Below are 27,171 nucleotides of genomic sequence, written 5' to 3' on the forward strand. Positions count from 1 at the left end.
CTTCAATTCATAGCACCTCCCATTTAAAAACCATTCCCTGTGACTTGGAGCTGATTGCCACTTACAGTAAGCACAATTTTTCACCCTGCCAAGTCCCTGAACCAGCATTTTATTTATTGCTACCTCTCATCTTTCCTCTCTTTTTCTCTGCCCCTTTATGTTTGGTACCTACTTTTTACTTTTCCATTGCTCCCACAATGCAAGAATATTGAAAATTAGCAGAATTGCAGATAGCCATAGATCTGCAGGCTATTCACCACTGGCCAAGATGGGCCAACCAATCAAGCTTGGTTGGCTTGATTTACACATTGTGCCAAGTCACATGTGGTTTGCTTGGTTTGTGTTTAAATCCCTTTGCAGAAGAGCCAGCATTGTGGCTTGTAAATATTGTGCTGTGGCTTAGCTTATTGAAGGAAACTGAGATTTATTAAATTAATTTTGGCTTAACATGATGTATGAACTGTGTTATTCATGTTTCTAAATACACACACACACAATTAAAATGTCTTTTTTTTAAAAAAGAAAAAACAACCTGGCCATGGGGTCTCACACTTTTGATCTATAGTTGCAGGAGTAGAAAAGAGGTGGGGTTTGAATCATGATGCTGTAATGCTGCTTTCATCACACTGTTGAAAGAAATGTCCTTCTGGGTTCAGTTCCAAGTGGGGAAAAAGACACTGGAGACATGGATGCTGCTTGGAAAGATGGTTTAATGGTGGACAGGACCACATGGCTTGAGTCCTGAACAGAAAAAGTGATCACATGCTTCAATGTTGGGGGGAGAAGCAGAGAAGGCCTGAGGAAGGGGCTTGCTAGGCTTTTAATAATCTGTTCAACCCCACCTCTCTGTTTCCTGTTCCTGTGTAAGAAATGTATTCTGATTGGTTGTCAGACTCCCATGGGGCCATGCAGGGGCAAATCTCTAGGCTGTGTTTTGAATCCAGGTTTGGTTGAGTTCTCAGATGCCATGTGGTGAGTTGGGTAAAGGGTCAATATTATTATGCCTTCATCCCATCCCCCTGGAGCTGAAGGGGAGAACTCTTTATTAAGGGAGTGGCTTGGGCATCTTAATGGTCCATTGACAAAGTGGGTGGGGGCAGGAAGCTGCAGGGAGCTATTGCTATTCTCAATTTAAAACATGTTTCTTCCTTTTCAGATCCAAGGAAATGTAATATTCTGCCTTTTCAATATTTCCTAGGATATTTCATTTTTCTGGGAGAGGGATGGGTTTTAACTTCCTACAACACACACACACACACAAACATGCAAAAACGCCACACACTGTTTTCTCCTTCCCGGAAGACACCTCTGCCCTTTGCAGGACTTTTGTGTGAAAATGTCAGCTATGCAGTTTTCACCAGGATTGTGGTGCTGGATCAAAAGCTTCACAAACCTGCTTTTCCTTAAAAATGCAAACAGCAGTGTCAACGAAGCCCATTTTTTAAAAAAATGTACAATATCTGAACACTGTACCCTATAGTTCAGCACTAACTTAAATAGTTTCATGTGTTTCTGAGTATGTATATTGATGGTATGTCAGGAACAGAAGTGATTCATCAATTTGCATCTCCACAGCACATCCCAGAACAAAATTCTTGGAGCTGAGTTATCAGAAGTGAAATTCTGCCATGTGCAAATTATAAAATAAAGGAATATTGACTAAGTGCCACTGAACTCAATGAGAATTATACTATTCTAATCTAGCAAATGTGCAGGAATTAAGACAGCAGCCCACAATAAACCATGGGATTAGGATTATTTAAGTACTATACATTTCTTTCAACAGGAGTACAGCCAGCAGTTTTAGCTCAGCCAAACAAAATGCTTTGCAAGCAATCAATTTTTATTGACTTGTGAAAGGGATACAAAATTTTCAACACTTCTGTAATTAAATGATCTGTCACAACAGCAATAACAAAAAGAAAGATGGTATCAGAGGTATGCTTATACTCCAAATGTTTATACCACAACAGGTGATCAGATTCAATTGTACCTGCAGTGCAAAGGCCTTTCAAATGTATTGCTTTAAATATCAGAATATCAAAGTGCTATTACCTTTCCTTTTTTTAGGCAAGATAAATTTGCATTGTCTATGTGTCAAAATACATCAGGCCTGATTATAATTATAGGGAGTGTTGCAAGTTCAATTTTTTCTTTGTAGAAATGTATATTTGAAGCATTTGGATGTATACTTTCTGGGCTGCAATCCTATGCACATGTCTCTGAGGATAAGCACCACTGAATTCTATCGAACCGATATTTGAGTAGACACGCAAGGATCTCCCAGGATCAAACTGACAAACCAAGAAACTTGGAATGGAAGTTAGCTGCTAATGATGCTTTTGTTGTGAATGAAGGGTGATTCACGGGGAAGCTCTAAGAAAAGCTGAGATAGGACAAAAATTTCTATGTTAACAACTTGCTTCCAACTGCAGGCATTCAGGTATCTTTGTATGCTCTCAAGCAAGTCATTGTAAAAACGGTGGATTACACAACATACAGCCCACATGTACAACACCCAACCTGCATCAATCCCGCTCTCAGACATTGTACACTAAAATTTAGCAGGATAATCGGGAGCCAATTTTCAAAGGGTGTGTGGATATATATTTAGAAAAAGAGTTGATTTTGAGGATGGTAGCAATTTGCCTCGCATAAGCCTGCTCACAATCGCATCCTTTTAAGCTCCCCAAATGAACTGACTTTGAATGTAGTTTGGATATTTGAGAGTTTTCAAAAATGAAAAAAAAAATGCTTACCCCCCTTTTGGGGATTACAGTCATTTCACTGGATTACCTAAGAGTCAGTTGCATCCCCAAGCTCCTTTGAAATATCCGGTCTATTAAGTGATTAGATGGCAAAATCTAAATCTAGTTCATTTCATTTCATTCATTCATTCATTCATTTAATTAATCAATCCAAATCTAGATCATAGATTATTAAATATGGTAAATGTGGAATTTTTGTAAAAACCACATTTTGTATCTTTGGTTTGCTGTGGCTTTAATGACCTGATAAAAAGCCTCTGTGTTTTATCTAAACTTGGTAATGGGTTTGACCTTAAATGTTATCTTTTTCCAGTGTTTGGCCATAGAGATGGGAAGGGAAGGAACAGCCACAACACGAGACAACTCCAATGACTCCATGTTCTTGTCTATTTTATTCCTCTCTATCCTTCTCTACTCTAATATAGGCATAGTGGAATTAAGGAGGGACCCAACTAACTATTGTATTTTCCCCCCAAATAAATTTAAAATGTCCTATTTGTCTCCACAAGAATATGAGGAGGAAGGAAGAAAAGAAAAATGTATGAATGTGAGAAGATAAAAATAAAGTAGGTTGAGCACCTTCAAATATAATTTTTATCTGAGTATATATAAATAATATATTTTGGTAATGTGAAATAAGGATTTTATTTATTTCTTAAAATCATCACATGTTTATCTGGATGAAAAAGATAAATACTGTGCTATTTAAAGAAAACCAAGATACAAAAATAAATGGTCATTGATCACTCATACAGACATTATTTCACTGACCAGATGACAATATTACATTTTGCATCCTAGTAATATGAGATGAATTTGCAGGATTAATTTAATTTGAATTTAACCAGACTATCAACCCTCCTAAATGTGCACGCACACACGTGTGCACATACACATACTGTATGCATGAACCAGGGGTGGGTTCCTGCCAGTTCTAACCTCTTCTATAGAAGAGGTTCCACAAATGCCGTTTAGAACTGGTTCCAGCTCCCTCCCCCCGCCCGTCCACAAATCATCAAGATGAAGAGCGAGAGGAGGAATTCTGGGAGTTGACGTCCACAAGTCTTAAAGCTATCAAGTTTGAACAACGGGGTTTTTTTTTCTAAAGGGTTAGGGGTGCAAGGATCTTGTAACTTGACAGCTTTAAGACTTGTGTGCTTCAATGCCAGAGTTCCTGAGCCAACATGACTGGAGGAGGAATTCTGGGAGTTGAAGTCCACAAGTCTTAAAGCTGTTAAGTTTGAACACCCCTGGAGTTTTTTTTCTAAAGGGTTAGGGGTGCAAGGATCTTGTAACTTGACAGCTTTAAGACTTGCACACTTCAATGCTAGAGTTCCTGAGCCAACATTTTGGTTGCTAAGCAAGAGCGTTGTTAAGTGAATTTCACCACATTTTACAAGTTGGCCATGCCCACCCAGTCACATGGCTGGCAAGCCACTCCCACCCCAGTCACATGGCCAGCAAGCCACTCCCACAAAGCAGGCCATTCCTTCAGAAGAGGTTCTAAAAAAATTTGAAACCCACCACTGGCATGAACATAATATTAGATATTATGGTGCCAATGTGGGATTGGATGATTTAAAGAAAAAATACAATTAAACAGTCCATTTTTAAAATCCTCCCTCTCTCCATTTCCGTTCTTAATGAAGCAACAATGATTGTTACTATAAATTCTGGACTATTCTGTTCTCTTCCATAAGAAGTATTGTAAGTGAATGATGGTCTGGAAGAGACAGTAGACTAAATATCTGGTTTCAATTAAAATACAAAGTTCTTTCTGTAGTCAAATGGTCACTCTAAACTTAAATTTATCTCTACTGAAAAAAATGCACTGATGAAAAATTGTGAGGCCTCGTTTATGGTTGCCTGATTAGGCTGGACAGCTTGGAATCAGAGCTAGAGAATTTCAGTGCCTCTTCTAAAAAAGTTGGCATCTCTTCAGGCAGAATATCAGCAATTATGGGCAATTCTTTTGAAAAGACGATGGAGCTGGAGGCCATTCATGCAGGATGATGCTAAGAAATGTGTAGCTAAAAAAGAGAGAAAAACCTTACTGAGATAGGCAGGTTAGAACAGATCTAATAGAGTAGCCGTATTACTCCTGAAAGATTTTAGCCTGTGAGCAATTTTATTCTGCCTGCAACAATGCCAACTCCTGGTCAGACATAAGTATTACTTTTTAAAATTAATTTATTGAAGATTTTTTTAACAAGATAAAAACAATACAAATATTAAAAAAAGGAAATAGGAAAGAATTATTTATATAAATTATTTATATAAATAAGGCTGTATGTATGTATGTATGTATGTATGTATGTATGTATGTATGTATGTATGTATGTTCCAGCATAACTCTGGAACACCTCAAGCAATTTCAACCAAACTTGGTACACAGATGACTTACCTCTTGAAACAAATACTGGGGAGAGGGGGGGAGACACCCCTGGTGTGTGTAAGCGTTCCACTATAACTCTGGAATGCCTGGCTTGGTAAGGAGGGTGTGTGTGGTGTCCTAGAGCGGCAATTGTTTGTGATGTCATGGGAGAGAGAAGGGAGACCCTGGGCTGTTAAGGAAAGCGAGTGCGAAATCCTAGAGTAGCAATTGTTTGTGATATCAGTTGCTTCGCAGCTTTTCTAAAGCCAGCCATTACGTCCGCTCTCCAGTGGACCAATGGTGAAGCGCCTGATGGATTTGGGGCAAAGTGCCAGGATGTGAAAGAGGAGCGCATAGTTAGAGGTAGTCCTTATGACCTCCACTACGACAGAAGCAGTCATCAAGGTGCTACGGAGACTTTTCTCCATGCACGACCTGCTTGACATCTTGGTCACTGACAACGGGCCCCAATTCATGGCCATACAATTTGAGACCTTCTTAGCAGCTCAGGAAATCAGGCATGCCCTGGTCGCGCCATTCCATCTGGCCTCCAATGGTCAGGCAGAGAGAATGATGAGATCTGCAAAAGAGGCCCTCTCTAGGATGGGCCCGGGAGATTGGCAAACATGAGTTGACCACTATTTGCTAATTCAGCACATCACACCCAATCCACCACAGGGAGAATCCCCTCCAAGCTTCACATGGGTCACCGGCTAAGGTCCCACTGAAACCGGCTACACCCCAATTATTCTGCCTCATCGCCCCCAGACTCCACAAGCAAGATTTGGACATTTAGCGTAGGGGATTCGGTATACGCCTACAACTACGCTGGGGGAACTCTGTGGATTCCTGCCACAGTGATAGGCATCACCGGCCTTTGTTCTTACCTTCTAGAGCTCGAGGACAGTAGGAATTGGAGAAGGCATATTGACCAACTCCGTGGCCGCCTCTCCAACTCCACTCTTAGACAACCAGAGGTAACTCCTGCATGAGTTAGCAAAAGCTCTACTCAAACAGAGCAAACACTCACTCCTTTCACAGCCAGCTCAAGCCCGAGGGTACCGGGAAACTTATCTGGTTTTGTTGCAGGCCCGCAGCGAGCTCCGAGCGAACCGGCTCTAGAAGCTCCAGCCGCAGCCTGTGAAAGGTTCCAGGAGCTTCCACCAAGTGGAGCTGTGGAGCAAACAGGTCCGTCCGACCTGTCCAAGGAAACGCCTCCTATTGAACTGTGCAGGTCAGGCAGAGCTACCCAAAAGCCTGCCTACCTGCGTGACTATGTAACTAGTAGGATTGTTCCATCCAAGATGGGAGGGGTGTTAGATACTTACTCTAACTTCAGTGGTTTCCATCAAGGTTTCCGGCGGGAACAGAGGTTTAATCCTATTTGTCGAAGGGTCTGACAGATCCCTATAAAAGGGCTGCTGTCAGAGTCAACCTTCGCTGGATTGTTCTCACTTGTTGTACTAAATAAAGAGCTGTTGTTACTGTTAAGCCCGTGTGTGCCTATCCATTACCCAATCTAACAGTTCACAATTGGGTTAGTAATGAAAATGTAACTTTATGATCAGTCCTCATATTTCAAACCCTTTGCAAGTTTGTAAAGCAAAGTGAAGTAAGATCATATATATATATATACAGTGATGGTTTCACTTAGCAACAACTTTGCTTAATGACAGAGTTGCTAGTCCCAATGCTGGTTGCTAAGCGAGGACTATCCGTACTCTCTGTGATACAGTCATAGCTAAAATATTAACAATAGTGTTGAAATCTCCCTTTTTTTTTCTTGGATTCTGATGGCACTCTATGGAATTGAAAGTTGGACTACGAAGAAGCAGAATAGAAAAAGTATTGATTCCTTTAAATCTGTAGAGATTCTCAGTCACCCAAGGTCATGATTGTCCCAAAAGCACCTTTGGGACAACCATGACCTGGATGACTCAGAATCTCTACAGACTTTTAGCTATGCAATTTGAGATGTACACCCTTTGAATGGTGTGGGAATATGAACGGATTTCCAGAGGAAATATTGCAGACTACAGAAACCTACAGGAACCAGAGGAAATTTTGAATAGTTCGGAGAACCATCTGTGACTGGCCCCGCCCCCATCTCTTGTCTGCCTCCTGAGTCCCAGCTGATCGGGAGGAAATGGGGATTTTGCAATAACCTTCCCCTGGAGTGGGGATGGAATGGCGATTTTACAGTATCCTTCCCCTGCCATGCGCACCAAGCCACGCCCACCAAATCATGCCCACTAAGCCAAGCCATGCCCACCAAGCCACGCCCACAGAACCGGAAGTAAAAACATTTTTAATCCCACCACTGTCAATAACCCTCTAAAACAGGGGTGTCAAAACTCACACCGTCATGGTGGCATCACGCGACATATCGGGACTTCCCCCTCCTTCGCTAAACTTGGCATGGGCGTGGCCAGCACGTGACGCATCTGGTCTGTCGACCTGGAGTTTGACAGACCTGCTCTAAAAGGATGCAAGGAGTATAAATCCTTCCATTCCCCACCATCCAGTCAGAGCTGAAGAAGCTTCTTGGATGAGAAGCGAAATGTCTTCAAAGAAAAACAAAGTCCAGTTGCCTCCTGAAAAAAGCACCTTTGGGATATTGATTCCTTTGAATTTTGGAGACGACTTCTGACAATACGGTGGACAGCCAAGAAAGCAAACTTGACAAATCGTTGAACAAATCAATCCAGAGTTCTCATTTGGGGTACAAATGACCAGGCTTAAATTATTCTATTTCAGACACATTATGGGAAGACCCAGCTCCAGAAAAGGTTCTTTCTCATGGTAAGGAAGGAAAGAGAAGATAATGAATGGACTGGGTGACAATAGCGATGAATGCGTGATGAGTGGCATTGTTGGAAGAGATGAAGGACCAAGTTAGGGACAGATCAACCTGGATAAAAACCTATGCGGTCACTAGGAGTCGAAAATGACGATGGCAATAATTAGCTCACATTTCAAAAATTATTGGAAATTCAAAACCTTGCAACTATCTGTAAATCTTAACTGGGTTTAATAAAGACACTGGCTCTTTACAGTTTCACCTCCTAGGGCAACAGTGCTTGCTTACTTCAGCTGAACATGCACAGGATTTATACCCTTTTTTTTCTTGCAGGGCGAGTTCACAGAACACGCTAAGCCCCGTTCGTATAAAATGCGACCTCTAGATTTCAGTCCCGTCCACTATGGAAATGAGGCTCGGTTCTTTAAAGGATGGCAAGCAGGCTTGGAAATGCCACTCGAATGAAAGAAATGAACACGGGCGGGAATAAGCAGCTTTTGCCGGAAGCGAGTCGGAAATCTTTAAAGAGCAGCGCTGGCAACTCTAAAATCGGATCTTGGAAGAATCCTTTGCTCCTGAGCCGGAGCGAAAGTCGATCTCCGAAGTCATATAGCAAATGTGCCAAGAATCCAACAGGTGGCTCCGTGGCGCAATGGATAGCGCATTGGACTTCTAGAGGCTGAAGACATTCAAAGGTTCCGGGTTCGAGTCCCGGCGGAGTCGGGAACCCCAATTTTATTTACCTTCCTCTTATTTTTAAAAGTGCTTCCTGGATGATCGGAATCCAGTCAATTATTTGCTGAGCCGCCGAAAAGCGGCCGGTTTTTAATTGCTTGCAAAGCACGACGTGGAACCTCCCCCCTCCCCTTTGCAAAGCCGCTCTCTCTTTCCCTCGGCGCGCGCCGCTTGGTGACTCGGCAGGGAGGCGCTCGGACCTGAGGGGCGGGGAAATGTCTGAGGGGCGGGGTCTAGACGGGAAGGACGACCGTGATTGACGGATCATGTTCCTCAGGGCCTCCGAGGTGGGGACCCGGAAGAGCGAGAGCGGCGCTTCGTAACCTCAGCAACTTTGAAGAGGCGTGGACTTCAACTCCCAGAATTCCTAGCCGGCAAGGCCCCAGAAGGCATTATGGGAGTTGAAGTCTCTAACGACCCTGAAGTCTGGGAAGAGCATCGGTGCAGCAATTTATTCCGATCTCACTCTGAAATACGCCTCGCAATTAGTCCTGTGCCTGAGCTGTTCAACCACCAAGCATTCATCAAATATTTTACACCGATCATTCGACATTTTTACAAGATTTGATACTTGGGCAAAAAAATGCTATTTTATTCTATATAATGAATTCTATTTTATAAAGAATTCTATTTAGCATGAGGTTATTTGGCTGTACGACGCCTAACAGAATTTGACGTTTGATTGAAAGGCAATTATGTTTATTTCACAATAGTATCCAGTCTGCCCAGACTCTACCCCAATAGAGACTACATTACAAGGTCATAAAAAGGGGGTTGACTTTGTATTATGACGACAGTTTACTCCTCAGGCTGAGAAAGAAACCACAGGTCGTCCTCAATTTATGACCACAATTGAACCCAAAATTTCTGTGGCTAGGCAAGATATTTGTTAAGTGAGCTTTGCCCCATTTTATGACCTTTCTTGCTACTGTTGTTAAGTGAATCTGCAATTGTTAAGTTAGTAACCTGGTTGTTAAGTAAAACTGGATTCCTGATTGACTTTGCTTGTCAGTCGCAAAAGTTGATCCCGTGAGCCCGGGACACCGCAACCTGTCATATGAGCCAGTTGCCAAGCATCTGAATTTTCATTATGTGACCATGGTGAGGCTGCAATGGTCATAAGTATGAAAAACAGCCATTAATCACTAGATGAACTGTTATAAATTAAGACTACCTATACTTCAGCCATATTGCTTGGCTGGACCTTCAGGCTTCCTAAGTGAAGATCTACATTCATAATTATCAGGAATGCGGGTGAGCATAATTAATTAATTAATAATTAATAATTTAAATTTATTAGCCGCTCCCTTTCCGAAAAGGACTCGGGGCGGCGTACAGTGGAGTTAAAAACATATAACATTTACATAAATCCATGACATAAATAAGTACAAAGACACACATGTTCGGAGGAGGTTAACAGATACAATACATAGACAATTAAAAACCATTAAAATACCCTAATTACAAAACCCCATGTACAATCCAAATTCAAAATATTAAAAACAGACAGTCAGGAGGGGTGCGAGAAAATTACGGTTGAGCCAGGCCAGATAGTTGGAAGAGGTGGGTTTTCAGTTGTACACGGAAGGAGCGGAGATCGGAAGTAATCCTGATGTCCCGGGGGAGGTCATTCCACAGGGCTGGGCCCATAACTTATTACTGCAAATAAATGAATAAGGCTGAGTGTCTTCCCAGATGAAAACACTACCAAGCAAAGTGCCCTCTGTTCTAAGATGGCCATTGTGGGTTCAGATGGATTAATAAAGATGATGCTGGAGTTACAACACATTATGCCATATGCAAACATCCTACTTTTATTAATTGAAGTGTTTTAAAATAAAATGATAGAAGCAGCATTTTTTTCAGTTGTGGAAGAATATATTTTACTTTATATTATTTGTAATTATTTATATTTTATATATTTTATTCAGGATCCAATCTAGGTCGATCACCGGGACCAGAGGTATTTTTGGAGTCATGCTGAAACCCATCTTCAATGAACTTCTATCTTTAGAGAAGTTCCCTGAAGATGGACTGCAACTTGAGTCCAAAAGCTTAAAAGACAAAACCTCTGATCAGTGACCGATCCTGCAACGTTATCCTTGGACACATAAATTCACCTGTATTCGTTTGTAATTTATCATTAAAATCCTTGTGTATATTTGTGTTTGTGGTGATCCCAGTGATTATGGGCCCATTGGGTGGCATGCCAAAAGCCTTGAACAACTTAGAAAATCTGCACTGACAAAATTTCCATTTCTCTATTGCAAAATGCAACACTGCTTTGATCTGCCCATATACTACATTGATAATACAATACAATAGTAGAGTTGGAAGGGACCTTGGAGGTCTTCTAGTCCAACCCCCTGCCTAGGCAGGAAACCCTATACCGTTTCAGACAGATGGCTATCCAACATCTTCTTAAAGACTTCCAGTGTTGGGGCATTCACAACTTCTGGAGGCAAGCTGTTCCACTGATTAATTGTTCTAACTGTCAGGAAGTTTCTCCTCAGTTCTAAGTTGCTTCTCTCCTTGATTAGTTTCCACCCATTGCTTCTTGTTCTACCCTCAGGTGCCTTGGAGAATAGCTTGACTCCCTCTTCTTTGTGGCAGCCCCTGAGATATTGGAACACTGCTATCATGTCTCCCCTAGTCCTTCTTTCTCTTAAGCTAGACATACCCAGTTCCTGCAACCGTTCTTCATATGTTTTAGTCTCCAGTCCCCTAATCATCTTTGTTGCTGATATATTACAACATCCTAGATTCTTGGAAATAATTAGATGTGAGTAAAGACCAACATCAGCTGAAGAACAAGCAGTTGTGATTTCATGCTGTGGGATATAATATTGCACAATTCTCAGTGATTGTGGGTGTTTTATAATTGCTATAAGTATTTAAAAATGCAGAATACAGAAAACACAAAAGCAGCACAAGAGAGAAGAGCTGTGGCAAAGGAAACAAACTCAGAGAGGAACAAAAAAGAAAAAAGAGGGATCATTCATTCTCTCTAATGGCCTTGGTGAAGAGCCTTCAAAATACCAGTAAGGTGGAAGCTGAATGAATTTCAGAGGAAGCATAGAAAAGAACTGTATTTTTCGGAGTATAAGATGCACCGGAGTATAAGACACACCAAGGCTTTGAAGAGGCAATTTTTTTAAAAAAAAGTTTTTGCACAATGCAAACCTCCCACAAACAGCCCCGTTTTTTTTCCAAAAAAAGGGCACGAATAGCCGTTAGGCGGCTTGTAGAGTGCTCCTGTGGGGTGGGGGCAAAACCCAGCAAAAAACGGCCTGTTTTTTGCCAAAAAAAGGGCATGGGTAGCCTTTAGAAAGCTTGTAGAATGCTCCTGGGGAAACGTGGTATATATTAAAGAAAGCCTATTAATTCTTACAAAATATTTTAATAGATATACAAAGAGGATATACTTTTACAGCAGCCACATTTCAAATATAATATTATATTATTTTTTAAGTTACACTATTTGCCATTTTACTTTAAATGGACAGTTTGATTTTAAATTAGATTGTTTCTTCTAAACATTTTACTGTCATCCTCTCTGCTGCATATTTTCATCAGAACGTAACAAAGGGTTTCACATTCAGTTCCAAAATCTTATTGGAAAAAGCTCTACACCCCTTCTTTTCTTCTTGCTGTTAATGTGATCAATCTTAGCTGACCATTTGTGCAAAATTTCAACTCATAAATTCACCATTGAAAACTATGTTCAAGCATTTTGCTTTCAAAATCTATTTGTGAAATTTCTTCTTCTTCCGATTTTTCTTTCCTGCTGCGAGGGCCTCCTTCTCAGCAATTATGTCTTGGTACTTCCTTTTATTGTACCTGAATAAGAGAAACAATTTGTATGAAGAATAAATGCAACCAAACACAGAATCCAATCCCCCCCCTCCTGTATACAATTATTAATCTGTAAATATTGTTTTAAAAATCATCAAATTAAATTCCAACTCTGTGAAATTTAATCATGGCAATTAAATATAGCTACTAAACGAGAGTGTATCTAAAACTCAGAAGCATGAAAAAACCCAACAACACATATTTTGGTTAAGCTATTCATGTACAGGTAGTCCTCAGCTTACGACCATAATTGAGCCCAAAATTTATGTTGCTAATTGAGAAATTTGTTAAGTGAGTTTTAGTCCTATTTTAGGACTTTTTTGCCACATGTGTTAAGTGAATCACTGCAATTGTTATATTAGTAACACAGTGAAATGAATCTGGCTTCCTTCCCCATTGATTTTGCTTGTCAGAAGGGTGCAAAAGGTGATCACATGATCTTGGGACACAGAAACAGTCATAAATGTAGGCCTGTAAACCAGGCATTCAAATGTAAAACATCTGGCTGTGGGGATGCTGCAATGGTCACAACTGTGAAAATGGTCATAAGTCATTGTAACTTTGAACGGTCAACAAATTAACCGTTGTAATTGTCAAGGACTAACTGTATATTTCTTGGCTGACCACTGCTGGAAAACAAAGTACTACATCAGATTCTTACTACAATCCAACAAGGTCACTGCAACTAATTATTAGCACAAGATTATCTATATGACTAGAGCACTGAGAGATAATATTTGCGGGTACCTGCTGGTATGTTACTGAGACTATTATGTGTTTCAAGCTCATAGCTGGCAAAACCTATGTTTGTTTTTAACTTAAGGAACATTTGCTAACAGTTATATAAGAACTATATAATAATTAATATTGAAAAGGTATACAAATTAAAGATCTCCAAATAATGAAAACATCATAAAATTAACCAAACAAGATGGAATCAAGGGCCCAATACCCTAGAAAACCTCTTTTGAGTAGCTTCTGGTAGATAAGATAAGATGTTCACCCGGTGGCTGCTCAAAGAAATGGTGCTAGCTGCTGAAAAACTGGGCCTACCTAAGTCCCAGCTATGCAATGTCATCAGATTTCAATCACTGCCCTCCTATCTTGAACAAAGTTCATTCAGAAATATGATCATCCCCCATACTCCTATAAAAACTTACCGTATTTATCGGCGTATAACACGCACAGGCGTATAACACGCACCTTCATTTTAAGAGGGAAATTTCAGGAAAAAAATTTAAATTTCAAATAAAGAACTTTGAAGCATCTTTTCCCTGAAGACTCGTGTTTAGTACATTCAGATGCTTTCTTTCCTCTTTCCCTCTTACTTGTCTATCCTTCCTTCCACGCTCCCTTCCTCCTTCCCTTCCTTCCTGCCTCCCTTCCAGTTCCCTCCTTCCTCTTTCCTCCTGCCTGCCTCCCTTCCAGTTCCCTCCTTCCTCTTTCCTCCTGCCTGCCTGCCTTCTTTCCCTCCTGCTTATCTATGCTTCCTTCCTTCCTTGCACCTCCCTCCCTTCTGCCTGCCTGCCTTCTTTCCTCTTTCCCTATCCTCCTATCCTTCCTTTCTCCCTCCCTCCTTCCCTGCCTCCCTTCCAGTTCCATCCTTCCCTCCTTCCTTCTGCCTCCTTCCTGCCTGCTTGCCTTCTTTCCTCTTTCCCTCCAGCATGTCTGCTTTTCTTTCCTTCCTTCCACCTCCCTTCTGCCCTCCTGCTTTCTTTCCTCTTTCCCTCTTGCTTGTCTATCCTTACTCCCTCCTCCCCTCCTCCCCTTCCTTCCTGCCTCCCTTCCAGTTCCATCCTTCCCTTCCTTCTGCCTTCCTGCCTTCTTTCTTCTCTCTCCTGCTTGTCTGCTTTTCCTGTGTGTGCGCGCGCGCGAAAAGGAGGTGGTGGGAGAGAAATTTGAAAGGTCTTCTGCTTTTGGAACTCGGAAATACCCCCCCCCACTCCCCTTTTCCTCCAGCGAGCACGGAGCTTGAAGGAGGAAAAGGGAAAGGAAAAGCGCGAAAAGGAGGTGGTGGGAGAGAAATTTGAAAGGTCTTCTGCTTTTGGAACTCGGAAATACCCCCCCCCCCACTCCCCTTTTCCTCCAGCGAGCATGGAGCTTGAAGGAGGAAAAGGGAAAGGAAAAGCGCAAAAAGGAGGTGGTGGGAGAGAAATTTGAAAGGTCTGCTTTTGGAACTCGGAAATACCCCCCCACACTCCCCTTTTCCTCCAGCGAGCACGGAGCTTGAAGGAGGAAAAGGGAAAGGAAAAGCGCGAAAAGGAGGTGGTGGGAGAGAAATTTGAAAGGTCTTCTGCTTTTGGAACTCAGAAATACCCCCCCCCTCCCCTTTTCCTCCAGCGAGCACAGAGCGCGAAAAGGAGGTGGTGGGAGAGAAATTTGAAAGGTCTTCTGCTTGCCGTGGGCGGGCCGCATTTACATAGAGCAGGGAGGGCTGTTAAAGGGCCGTATTAAACTGTAAAAACATGGCTTCTTAACATTATATCGGCGTATAACACGCATACATCATTTGCCCCCTATTTTTCGGGGGGGGGGAAAGTGCGTGTTATACGCCAATAAATACGGTAGCTTTTGGGGTTTGGATATAACAGGGAATATGTATATGTGAGTTGACATCAACTGTTATGTAGGCCATTTTGGATTTTTAATTTTTTTTCCTATTTTCAATCCAATTAGTATATTAGGTTTAAGCACCATCGAGTCTTTTATGACTGGAATGGGTTGTTAAGCTAGCAAGAAAATAAAATAAAGGGAATACAAGATTGTCTTCCTGTACTCTAAATTATTGCCATAAAACAAGAAGGCCTGTGATCCTTAACACCTCCTGCACATCATCTGAATGAGGAGAAAAGGATTTGTTTTGTTCTCTTGCATATGGGCGCACTTCTATTCTGCTTTCTTTAAACAAAAACATTCAAAACAGCATATACAGTAACTACCAGGAAATAATAAAAACAATCCAGAAATCACAAAAGGGAGCTAATAATATAAGAACAAAAAACGGTCAACGTATTTCAAATGAAAGAGAAATCAAGGTGACAGCTCATCTAAAATTGAGAAGACAGGCAGACAACCATCGTGCTCCAGGAAGGCATTTTTTAATCTGAGTACTGCAATGAAAACAACACCCCCACACACACACACAAATCTTATAACCCAATCATGCACTTTAAGAGGCATTGCAACACATCACAGAGCCTTCCATATGGAATGAACTGCATCATATAGGATGGAGGGACTCATTCAGCTGTACCTAACAGCAATGAAACACTTTATTTTACAACCCGCAAATGACTATATTAAAGTGAAACTATAAATACCGTCTAAATTCTGAATCTGCCAGAAGTTCATCCACAATCGTTTTCTTCCTCTCTTTCTTGGGAATACGAGCATGGTAGAAATCTGCTGGAGAATCCACAATAGTTCCAACCTGAAAAAGAAAATGCAAGATGAATTTGTTTTTATTTAAAGAGGTGATGGAAAATTAATCTAAGGATAACATTTATTAATACTGAATTCATTTGGAGTGCTCAGCCTCATCTTTTAGTGTACAGGTAATCCTTGACTTACAACAGCTCATTTAGTGACCATTCAAAGTTACAACGGCACTGAAAAAAGTGACATATGTCTGTTTTTCAGTTATGATCCAACGTCACATGATCAAAATTCAGATGCTTAGCAACTGACTCATATTTATGACTGTCACAATGTCTCGGGGCAAAGTCAATGAGGAATCCCAATTCACTTAACAACTGTGTTGCTAGCTTGACAACTGCAGTGATTCATTTAGCAACTGTGTCAAGAAAGGTTGTAAAATGGGATAAAATTCACATAATATGTATTTCACTCAGCCACATAAATTTTGGGCTCAATTGTGATCGTAAATTGAGGGCTATCTGTACAGAAACTTAAATCCGCCCTGTTGATTAAAAACAATTTCAGCAATATTACAGAAGAACAAAAACTATTTTGAAAACAAAAAATGGGATAGAGAATCAAAATACAGTTTACAGAGAAAATCCAAAGGCCGGGAATTCCTCATTTACTGCTGAGAGGGGGAAAAACTTAACAAAAAACATAGAATTTTAGAACATACTATTAAAAAAAAACCATTAACCATTATTTTAAGCAGGAGCACTCTATGTTGCCATGCTAAATATTATATCAAAAATACTGTACAAAGAGTATTTTGTACAAAAATACAAAGAACAGCAAAGAACTTAACATTCCAAGAAAACATCTAGACAGAAATGAACAGAGAATAACCAGCCAGTTCTAAGTAGCATTAGCTAAAGTAGTCATTCATAAATCTAGCATACATTTAAACATGTTGACAATATTTTGTAAAAGTAATACTATGCCTAAAACCTGCAGGGAAAGATGATGACACAATTGGGGTCTATTCTACCTTCCTCTTGAGGTCCCCTGACCTGCCTCTTACAGTATTTTGGAGGGTCTCCCCAAAACATTTTTTCAGCAGGTACAAATGAAAAAACTGATAAATGAAAATCAATGCCCTTATTTCTCTGCCATGTTAGTGCTTCGCCATCAACTACAGAACAAGATGCAATCCATGTGCCATCTTCAAAAGGCGAAACACGGACACAAAAAATTACTAAAGTAGCAGAGGCTGTGCAGCAAATAATATAAGCTACTAAGCAAATGAACATTTAAGAAAAAACTAAACTATTTTCCAAGCCCTTGTAAAGTATTTCCAAGATATGTTTCTAGTAAAAGTAAAACACCAGCAAACTGTACAATGTTTTCAAGTGTATATAACTTTGTAAGAAAAAAATACACAAGTTATTTTTATGCAGTTTGTTTATAATTGCCACAAGTATTATTACTAACTGAAGCAGTAGTTGAAAATTGTAGTAATCGGTTAAAAGACCTTAATTCTGTGGAGTGCAAGCCACTTTACTCGACGTAGTTGCCTGGATTTCACAGAAACATCTTAATAATAAATGTGCTTATTTTTAGCAAGCCTGATATTTCTTTTGGTGTGAAATGAATAGTGAACATATTACACACACACACACACAAAAACACCTTATATGCAAAGTATTAGACACCATCAACATTCTTACCTGAAAATACTTGGGAAGACCCTTCCTGTCGTTCTTTTTGTAGAACCGTTTAGGATCTATGGCAGCTCTCATCTGCAAAGCCTTAAGGTCATTTTTCAATTCCTCCGTCATTTCTGGAGCTTTCATACCAAACCAACTATCACCTGTTGTTTTTGCTCGGTCTTTCTGTTTTGGGAAAAAAATTACAAGCATTCTTTCAAAACTCGTCAGGGTTATTCAATTATTATGCCAATAATTAGTGAATCGAGACCAAATTTTATAATCCGGCACTGAAGAGGGCAATACCCATCCTCTCCCATAATGTGAGCCTTCTAGCTTTATAGTAGGATAATTTTCGAAGTATTTAAAATATTTTTAACCACTTTAAAATGTACTTTAAGGAGCTGTTTCTATCTGAAAGGTCTAAATTCGTGATGAACCAATGGCATGCGATCCCTCTCTGCGGGCATGCCAGCCGTCGCACCAGCCCAGCTCCACTGTGCATGCGCCTCCCGCCAGCCAGCTGGTCTTCAGGTCTCTGCCATGCATGCGGGGAGGGGAAACATGTGCTCGCATTGCCTCGTGTGGCACCCCGCACCCTTTTGACTTCCAGGTTGGTGTAGGCTTTCCAGGTCCGCATGCGGGGGGTCTCGCTCGCATGCGCTGGGGTCATGCACGCATTACATTATGGGCATGCGCTTTTGGCACACGACGTCAAAAAGGTTAGCCATCACTGGTCTAAATAGATTTATTTTACCAGGGAAATCCTGAGAGATCACAATGACATGTTACAGGTAGTCCTTGACTTACAACAACTCATTTAATGACCATTCAAAGTTACAACGGCACTGAAAAAAGGGACTGACTATTTTTCACACTTATGACCGTAGCAGCATTTCCCCATGGTCATGCGATCAAATTTTGGATGCTTGGCAATTGACTCGTGTTTATGACTGTTGCAGTTGATCACGTGATCATCTTTTGTGACCTTCTCACAAGCAAAGTCAATGGGGAAGCCAGATTCACTTAACAACCCTGTGAGTAACTTAATAAATGCAGTGATTCACTTAACTGTGGCAAGGAAGTTCATAAAATGGGGCAAAATTCATTTAATAATGTTTTGCTTAACAACGGAAATTTTGGATTCAATTGTGGTTGTAAGTTGAAGACTACCTGTACTTTGGAGTCAAGAAGAGATATTGTCACATACTATATCCAAATGTATTTACAAAGGGGATTTTTTTATTTTCTTCAACAACTTTTCTGAAAGCAAGTTCATGTTAGAGAAGCAACTACATAGGGAGAAGGAACTCTTTGTTTGGATTACTGCAACGCATTCAACACGAGACTGCCCTTGAAGACCAACATGGAAAACTACAACTGGTCCAGAATGTGGCAGTGCATTTATTTCTATTATATTTCAGTTTCATCCCAAAAGGCCACAAAGCATGGGGGACCACGTTATCATCCCATTTTTATAACTATTGATGAAGCTAGTAAACAGTGAGGAATAAGCCAGTAGATATGCATCCTTGCAGAGAATTTTTTGAAGACAGACTTTAAATATGGCATTAACTGGGTGTCAGATTAACAGTTGGAAGGGACCTTGTAGGTCTTCTAATCCAACCCCCCACCCAAGCAGGAGATCCTATACCACGATCGATACCACAATGGCATTTCACTTACCTTACGTTGCTTCTTTAACTGATGGATTGATTCTCTTAAAGGTGGAACACATTCCTTTTTCTCAAAATCAGGAGTTATAATACTTTTCTGCAAAAGCTGCCAAGAGATATTTGATTAAGCTAGGCCACAGCTACAAATACAATGCAAATAGGACTCTAAAGGCCTTTGGAAAACATGGAGTTAGTAAAATGACCCAACGCTCAAGTAGTTCTGGAAAAGTTGCTCGCAAGCTGAGGTTTTCAAGACACTCTTATTAGGAAATTCTTAATGACTGCCTGGCAAACTTAGTTAATGAGCAGTGCAGGAATAGCCACTCACGTACTGACATGTCAATAAAGCAGCACAAACTAAACCTGATGTGAAGAGTGACGGTACATATGGACAACTGTACTTGATTCCTAAAAATGCTCAAAGAATGATATTAGAAAATATAGAGAACAGGTTAAGTAATGGTGTAGTCATTTTGAAGGGGTGGTCGTATAAGGAAGTTTGGGACTACTAAGAATTTACCCATGGCTTAGCATCTGAGTACCTTCAGCATTGCCTTTTCTGGCTAGATATGACCCACCTTAAGCATCTGTTAATAGTGCTATTTCCAGGAAGTGAGGGAGACCAAGACCTGCAGCTGTTGTTTTTTCAGCCCTTAGAGGCATGTCCAACCTGCAGCCCATGGGACACATGTAACTGTGGACAGCTAGTAATGCTGCTCCACAATAAGGAAGCTTGTTATTTATAGACATCACTTTTCTTATATATTTCATATGCGGCCCAAGACAATTCCTCTTCATTCGTTGTAGCCCAAGGAAGGCTAAAGGTTGGGCACCCATTGTTTAGAGGCAAGACTGGTGCCATCATTAACGGTCTTCCAGAAATGAATAAAATCTGAATTATCCCAGAGAGCTTTGGATTCAACCTAAGGTTGCATTGTGCTATTTTAATTTAAGTGATATTATTTCATCTTAATATTTCATTTATTTATTAAATTGAATCGCTGCCCCTCTCTCAACAATAGTGACTCTGGGTGGCTTACAAACATAATATTTAACTTAATATTAAATTTAATTTCCTGGGAACAACTTTTTTGTTGCATTCTGTAGTTGATGTGAACCACTAAGTATCACAAGGTATAAATGAAATGTAAGTATATAAATTAAATATGTGCTGAATTGTGACCAAAAGGAAATCTTCTTACAAAATGTTTGCTTTTAAAATAGTCCAGGTAGTTATAATGCTGCTAGAATGACAATTAGGATTTACTATTAATTCTAGTTTTCAATTTAATTGCTATATTTTGGCAATTACCTCATCTGTTTTTTTCTCTTTTAGTGGTGGAACATCATGAGATCCAGGTTTCTGCTTTCCTAAGTCAAAATTAATATATAAACCTCCAAACTGCTTAATGTTTAGTCCAGGATCAATACTGCTTGAAAATGATACTCTGGAAGAGAAAGAACTGATTATCTAAAAATACTGATTATATATATATTCCAATCAACACATATTTGTCTTTCATAAGCACATTACAGAAAATACTTTTTAATTAAACGCTAACAAATTTCAAAACTGGGTACTTATGTTTACATATCTATTAACTCCTTTACAGGGGAATTAAACAATTAAAATTTAAGATTCAGCAGGTAATATGAAGCCAGCCAATAAGCCTTATTAGAAATGTGATTAAATGACCTTTGATTTAGTATGAATTTTCACATAAGTTTTATCAAACACTTCATCTTATTCTTTGCCAAATTAATGATCAATTGGCAAATGGCTCTTAGAAGTTAGAGAAACAGTTCTAAAACCTTAGGCGGCCAACTTGTCTTTTTGTGGTTGGAACTTAGGTCTTCAGGACCCAAAGGTTTTGTGCCCACTATCCCCTTGATGGCAAACCTATGGCATGTGTGCCACCTCTCTGCTGGCACGTGAGCCATCGCCCCAGCTGAGCTTCACTGCGCGCGCCTGCTTCCAGCCAGCTGCAGTGTATGTTGTTTAATCAAAATGCAGTTAAAACACTATACAAGCCATCAACAATATAACTATATACATCCAACAGGAACAGGAATTGCCTCACAGGAGCAGATAGAGGCAAATCCTAGTGAGGCAGGAAATGCATCACTGAACAATGGAGATGAATGCTAGAGAGGAATAAAGCTACATACCAGGCAGACATAACACCTTTAATAGTGTAGGTATACATGGGGGTGTGGGGGAGCCCCCGCCCGTTTTTGGTTGCAGGAGGCTTCAGGGAGGCCTGCTAGGCCCAAAATGGGATGCAGGGGGGGGGCACACGTGCATTGCATTATGGGTGTGGGCATGCGTCCGCACTGTTGTGCGCGCACACATTTTCGGCATGTGAGGACAAAAAGGTTAGCCATCTCTGCACTATACCTTAGCACAAAACTAGCAACTCCAACCAAGCCATTTACTAAGCATATAAAGTTCCTTCAAAGAACTTACAATCCTCTGTTTGCATTTACTTCATCTTCATCCTCATCCATGAACTCTTCTTCACTTTCTTCCACCTCTGATGAATCTTCACTTTGTTTTTCCTCAAAATAATAATCTTTATAAGAATCTAAGCCAGGAGTTTTATCAATGACAAACACCTCTTGATTATTTGACTGCTTTTCTCTCAAGGGGCTTTCACCACTTTCTTCAACATATCCAGCGGCTATTTTGCTGTTTTTCAGTTTTTGTAAGTTATTATTTTCGTATTCCTCACTTGTAAGAGACACAAAGAGATCTTTCTCATCTTCCCTGCCTTTGGTTGCACATGAAGAGGATTCAGCAATTTCTTCTTCTAGGCTTCCATCACTATCTATGCTTGAAATCGAAGATCTGCAGTCATCCCTGATAACAATAGGTGATGTGATTGTTTTGTTGGTGGGGCTACCTACTTCAGAAATGTCGTCACTATCTATTATTTCTTCTCTTTTATGTAAACAGGTCTCTCTAACATTTTCGGGTGTTAAGCTCTTGTTTTTATTTGCTGTTGCTTTTCCCGAGGACTCATTGGATTGTTCAAGGCTTTCTGGATTACATGGAGATCTTGAATTCTCTGAAGGCAACTGATTTTCAGATACCTGCATGGGTTTTTCTGAAGGTTGATCATGCATTTCTTCTGGACTCGGAATTATATCAATTATATCCGCTGCTGTTTGTTTTGAAATTTTGTTCTTTAATATCTCTTGCTTAGGCAAGTTTTTATTATCTTCCTTTGTTACTTCCTCATTACCGCTTGAGAAAATCTGTTCCAGATCATTGCTGGCAACAGGTTCAGGAAGACACTTTTCTTTATTGGGGCTAAGGTGCGCTTTGTTTGAAGAAAGAGAAGGTGCTTCTTTGGCATTTAAATCAGAAACGGTGGATACTTCTGAATCAGAGATTACTATTGTTTCAGATGTAATTATACACTCGGGTGTTTCCGTATCCTCTCCTAATGCATTGCTTTTTCTTTCAGTCTTGGATGTTGGTATTGCTTGCAATTTCAGTTGCATACTCCTGGTCATTCGTTTAAATGGGCTAGACCGTGGAAAGGAAACACCCGAGCACCAAGATTCAGCATCAGAAACCTCTTCATCTTGAACCTCACACACTGGTGACACATTACCCTTGACCTGTCGATGTCTAGACTTTCTCAGAGTTTTTGAGGTCCTTGTTCCTGAGACAACGGAAGAACACGACTCTGCCTCAGAAGTATCATCATGGTCTTGGCAATTACTACTTTCATGTATAACATTTTTTTTGCTTGGCCTGGTTTTAGCTGAAGTCTCTGGGGTACAAGGAATTACAATTTGCCGCCTTCTGGTTATTCGTATAAATGATGGCGTTTGAAGACCAGACATGGAAGAACAGGTTGATTCTGCTTCTGAAACATCTCCGTCGACTTGAGATTCTGCCAGGGTCTCAGCTTTACTTTTACTCAAGACTGTGCATGCTTCTGAAGGCTCCTCTGCCTCCAATTTTGTTTCAGAAGCTTTCGTTTTTTCATTCTGAGGTTCAGATATGACTCGGGGAGGGGAAATCATAGAGGTTCTGCTTCTAGTTATCCTTACAGATGGGCTATCCTCCACTGCAGTCTGCTGTAAGAATGAAAAGGATATCAGGTAACAAGCAAAAATAAAATAAATACATAAATAAATCCATGCTACATGAGAAACTCACAAATTCTGAACTACCACGTTTCTCTAAAAAGATGACCCACCTTGAAAAAAAGCCCTATCACGTTTTTGAGCACATGCTATCAAATTAAGTCCCAGCCACAAAATTAGCCCTAATTAAGACCCTGCCCACCCTGGGATGTAGGGGATGGGGTGAGGCACACAGGTAAAAAATAAACTATGGTGGGGATGGGGACGGTGGAGCTGCCCTACTTACCGGGCCTCGCACACCCTGATACCTGACTCACCTTCTGCGGCTATTTCTTCTGAGGCTGCTTGCCGCCACTCGCACGCATTGCCCTGGCCTCTGTTTCACCTTTAGATGCCTGCCAGAAGGCATCTGCAGACAGTAACAGAGCTCCGGATAGATCCAGAGCTCTATTATTGGCTGCAGAGGGCTTTCCAGAAGTCATTTGCAGCCAATAACAGAGCTCCAGATGAATTCAGAGCTCTGTTTTCAGCTGCAGATGCCTTCCGGAATCTAAAGACAAAACGGAGGCCAAGGCAATGTGTGCGAGTGGCAGCAAGGGGCTGCAGAAGTGTGCCAGCAGCGGCCTCCTGCTGGGCAGAGTTGTTGGTGCCACCGTCATGAAGTGAGTCAATAATTATGTCTAGCCCTTTGGGGGGGGGGGGGTGTCAAAAGAAAATAAGACCCGGCCCTCTTTTTGGAGAAACAGATTATTAATTATCTATTGTAGTTAAGGAACAAAGTTATGCCTGGCATCATAAAGCTGATTTTCTATGTGTCAACTTCTTTATGAACAGTACTAGTTTCTGACATACTTGCTTTGTAGATTTTATATTTGTTAGACTGAAAACATTAAGTCAAGGTTAACACTATTTTTTATTAATAGCTATTTTTCCTACTTCGTAGCTATAATGAGAGATACATTGTGCCCAGCGTAGCTTTTGGGGTATGGTCCAGCAGGAATTGCCATAAACAAGGGAAAGTGAATTTGGTTTGCTACTCCATTTTCCAAGTATTTCATTTAATATTCTACATTTCTTGCCAAAAGAGGCTAGAGAGAATACTCATCTATCTCCCCTAACACTTGCAGCAGATTATTAAATGACAATTTTGTGCTGAAGAAAAAGTTACTTGGCTAAAAGAAAAATAATTAATTTGCAGAAGAAAAACTAAGGAAAAATAAAAGAAGAAATGTGTCACTTTATGTTATATTGCCCCCCCCCCCAAGAATTTTAAGAGGAGAACTTTTACTAATCCAATTTTGCAATGGAAAAAGGCCCAATGATTAGTCTCTCTACCTAGTTCTGAAATGAATGGATAAATGACCATGTCTGCTATCTGAAAACTGATTCATCATAGAAGGATAGATAGGTGAGATGTGAGGCCGATAACTATTGTACTGGTGAACACATGCAGTATGATATAAAAACATTGCAGAAGCCCTGTGCCCTCTGAATTTTACCAGTGTAGTTTCTAAGAAAGAGAACCTGTGAATAAAATGAGAGGGAAAGAAAACAGATGATCAATCAGTCCTCTTATTCAAAAATTCATCACAAAATAAAGTAGAGAAAAATATTACAAACCTATTCAGAGATTTTGCTGCTAAGGAGAGAAAGGCAGACGAACAAAGGGGAAAAAAACTTATTTACGCTTCTTGGCAAAACATTATTATATAACTTATATATAGACATTTTCTTTTGAGAGTGGGCATCAGAATTTTATTTTTAAGGCATGCCAATGTTTTCACAGAAAAAAAATGACCATGAAGATTATCTTATCTTATAAATATTATTAAATCGAGGGAAAATATTATTCCACATTTCTTTCAATTGTGTTTTAAGATTCCCATAGAAACTACAATTTTCATAGTTTGACGGGACAATCTCCAGACAAAGTTCTACCTAGAAAACTGTTAATAGCAATACTGCAGAGTGCTCCGTCGATCTGACTGCTTTGTCCACGACGCATACAAGATCACAGTCCCATTGCGATTATATTCCAAAAGGAACAAAGGCACTTATTCTTTAGGATTAGGATTGAGACCTCTTCAACTCCCCATAACTTTAACCTTAAACTGTCTAATATTGATCTCACCCCATTCGTAAGGGGCATGCATAAGCGCACCATCCCTGTCCTATTGTTCCCATTTATTCGTATCCTCGTGTTTATTCATCCATCCATAATCATGTTTATTCTTATACCTATTACCTTGGTATGTATGTATGTGTGTATGTGTGTGTGTATGTATGTATGTATGTATGTATGTATGATGTGTATATATATATATATATATATATATACATACACATACATACATACATACACACATATACATACACATACATACATACATACACACATATACATACACATACACACACACACACACTCTCTCTCTCTCTCTCTCTCTCACACACACACACCCTCCCTCCCTCTCTCTCTAAATCAAATTTCCACCAGGTCAGTAAACGGCGGCCATAGTACCGTCGCTCTATCTTTTTGCCTAAACCAGAAATGAGTTTCTAACAAAACAAAACAAAAACACCGTCACCAACCGAGACGGTGCATTCCGAAGCTTGCCCCTACCCTCCTCTTTCCTCAGCCGACGTAAATGTCCACTCTCAGCATTTGCGTCCAGTCAATGCAGCAACACACCCCGGTCCCCGAGCGCCCCAAAACCTCCCCCGGCTGATCGACGCCTTCAGCTCCAGTCCGGCTCTTTTTTAACACCACGCGACTCAAACGCAGCACGGAGACGCGGCGCGCGCCCCCGAACGGCGAGAAGAGCGTTCGGGAACGGAATGGCCGAGCGCGTTCCGAGTTCCAAGCGCGTGCGCTGGCCGAACCCGACGGAGATGCGCTCGTGGGTGCGGGGGTGGGGCGCGCGCCTCTTTCTCTCTCACCTCCGCAGCTGCCCATTCCGCCTTCGACTCGCTCCGCCGCGACACACGCCTGGTGACCACCATCTTTCCCGCGTGTGCAGAAGGAAGCGATTGCTTCTGGTTCGCTTCCAGGTGGCTTTGCCACTCCGAAAGAGGTCCGTCCGAGAAACTTCCTGCCCTGCCTCCGCCCAGTTCTTGGCAGGGAAAGGCTGCAAGGTATTGGCGGATGGGAAACTGTTCACAAAGGCGCAAAGCCGGCAAGAGAGAAAGAGCGAGGTCTTCTGCGCAAAGTCCACCTTTACTGCAACTAGGCGTTATTAGCAATTAAAAGAATGCGGGGAGGCGGCACGATTCTTAACTCTTTATTTCGGGTTATTCGGGAGCACGCTCACCTCAACCCAACGCTAGCATTTTATATGGAGAGTAGCAATAATCTGGATTATAATCCCTATCGCCTTCACCCGTTCAACTGCTGCTCGTCCTGGATGATGCATTCAGATGGAAATGGGTTTGGGAATACTGGAATCACAGGCAAATCTTTCAATTTCCACGGTAAAATGGAAACGGAGGTGCCCATCACTCTATATAAATATAATTTTACCTATATCTGAACATGGAAGGCAAACTTTTTTAGATGATGGAAAGGCAGTGCTTCCCAAAGTTTTTCCTTCATTGCCCCAAATCGTTTATCAAAAAGTCCTTTTTACCCAAAGTAGGTAAACGGTCAGTTTAAATGTCCCTGTTGTGATTGGGCAAGGAACCTGTATATTACCTAAAGAAAAAACACATATTTGATTTTGGGTAACTTACTTAGGTTTGGGAAGCACTGTTTTAAGATATTTGATTGGTTAAAAAAGATAAAATAATAAATGCAATG

General features: G+C 40.7%; 1 protein-coding gene across 4 annotated transcripts; it reads right to left on the bottom strand.

Moving 5' to 3' along the window:
• Nucleotides 1-12,057: 12,057 nt before the first annotated feature.
• DNTTIP2 (deoxynucleotidyltransferase terminal interacting protein 2) lies at nucleotides 12,058-26,470 on the bottom strand. Of its 4 annotated transcripts, none has more exons than XM_081948480.1 (7): nucleotides 26,316-26,470; nucleotides 21,742-23,366; nucleotides 20,587-20,722; nucleotides 19,285-19,380; nucleotides 17,620-17,784; nucleotides 15,853-15,962; nucleotides 12,058-12,517 (listed from the first exon to the last, which is right to left on the bottom strand). In XM_081948480.1, exons 1-7 carry the CDS (start codon nucleotides 26,376-26,378, stop codon nucleotides 12,424-12,426), a joined length of 2,289 nt encoding a protein of 762 aa, XP_081804606.1. In that variant the 5' UTR covers nucleotides 26,379-26,470; the 3' UTR covers nucleotides 12,058-12,423. The 4 variants fall into 4 exon arrangements, with proteins under 4 accessions (XP_081804606.1, XP_081804607.1, XP_081804609.1 ...); XM_081948481.1 differs by having other exon boundaries at nucleotides 21,742-23,363; nucleotides 26,316-26,424; XM_081948483.1 differs by lacking the exon at nucleotides 26,316-26,470 and adding an exon at nucleotides 25,999-26,176 and having other exon boundaries at nucleotides 21,742-23,363.
• Nucleotides 26,471-27,171: the final 701 nt, after the last annotated feature.

This window comes from Natrix helvetica (assembly GCF_964273705.1).
Source record: "Natrix helvetica genome assembly, chromosome: 3".
In the NCBI taxonomy this organism is placed as follows: Eukaryota; Metazoa; Chordata; class Lepidosauria; order Squamata; family Natricidae; genus Natrix; species Natrix helvetica.

What these genes read in the sequence shown, in the direction of transcription:
- DNTTIP2 (XM_081948480.1), bottom strand. Translation starts at nt 26,378, where the DNA reads ATGGTGGTCACCAGGCGTGTGTCGCGGCGGAGCGAGTCGAAGGCGGAA. An exon ending in CGGAATGGGCAGCTGCGGAG is followed by an intron (nt 23,367 to 26,315) that starts GTGAGAGAGAAA and finishes TCATTCTTACAG; the next exon opens with CAGACTGCAGTGGAGGATAG. An exon ending in AAGAGAAAAAAACAGATGAG is followed by an intron (nt 19,381 to 20,586) that starts GTAATTGCCAAA and finishes ATCTCTTGGCAG; the next exon opens with CTTTTGCAGAAAAGTATTAT.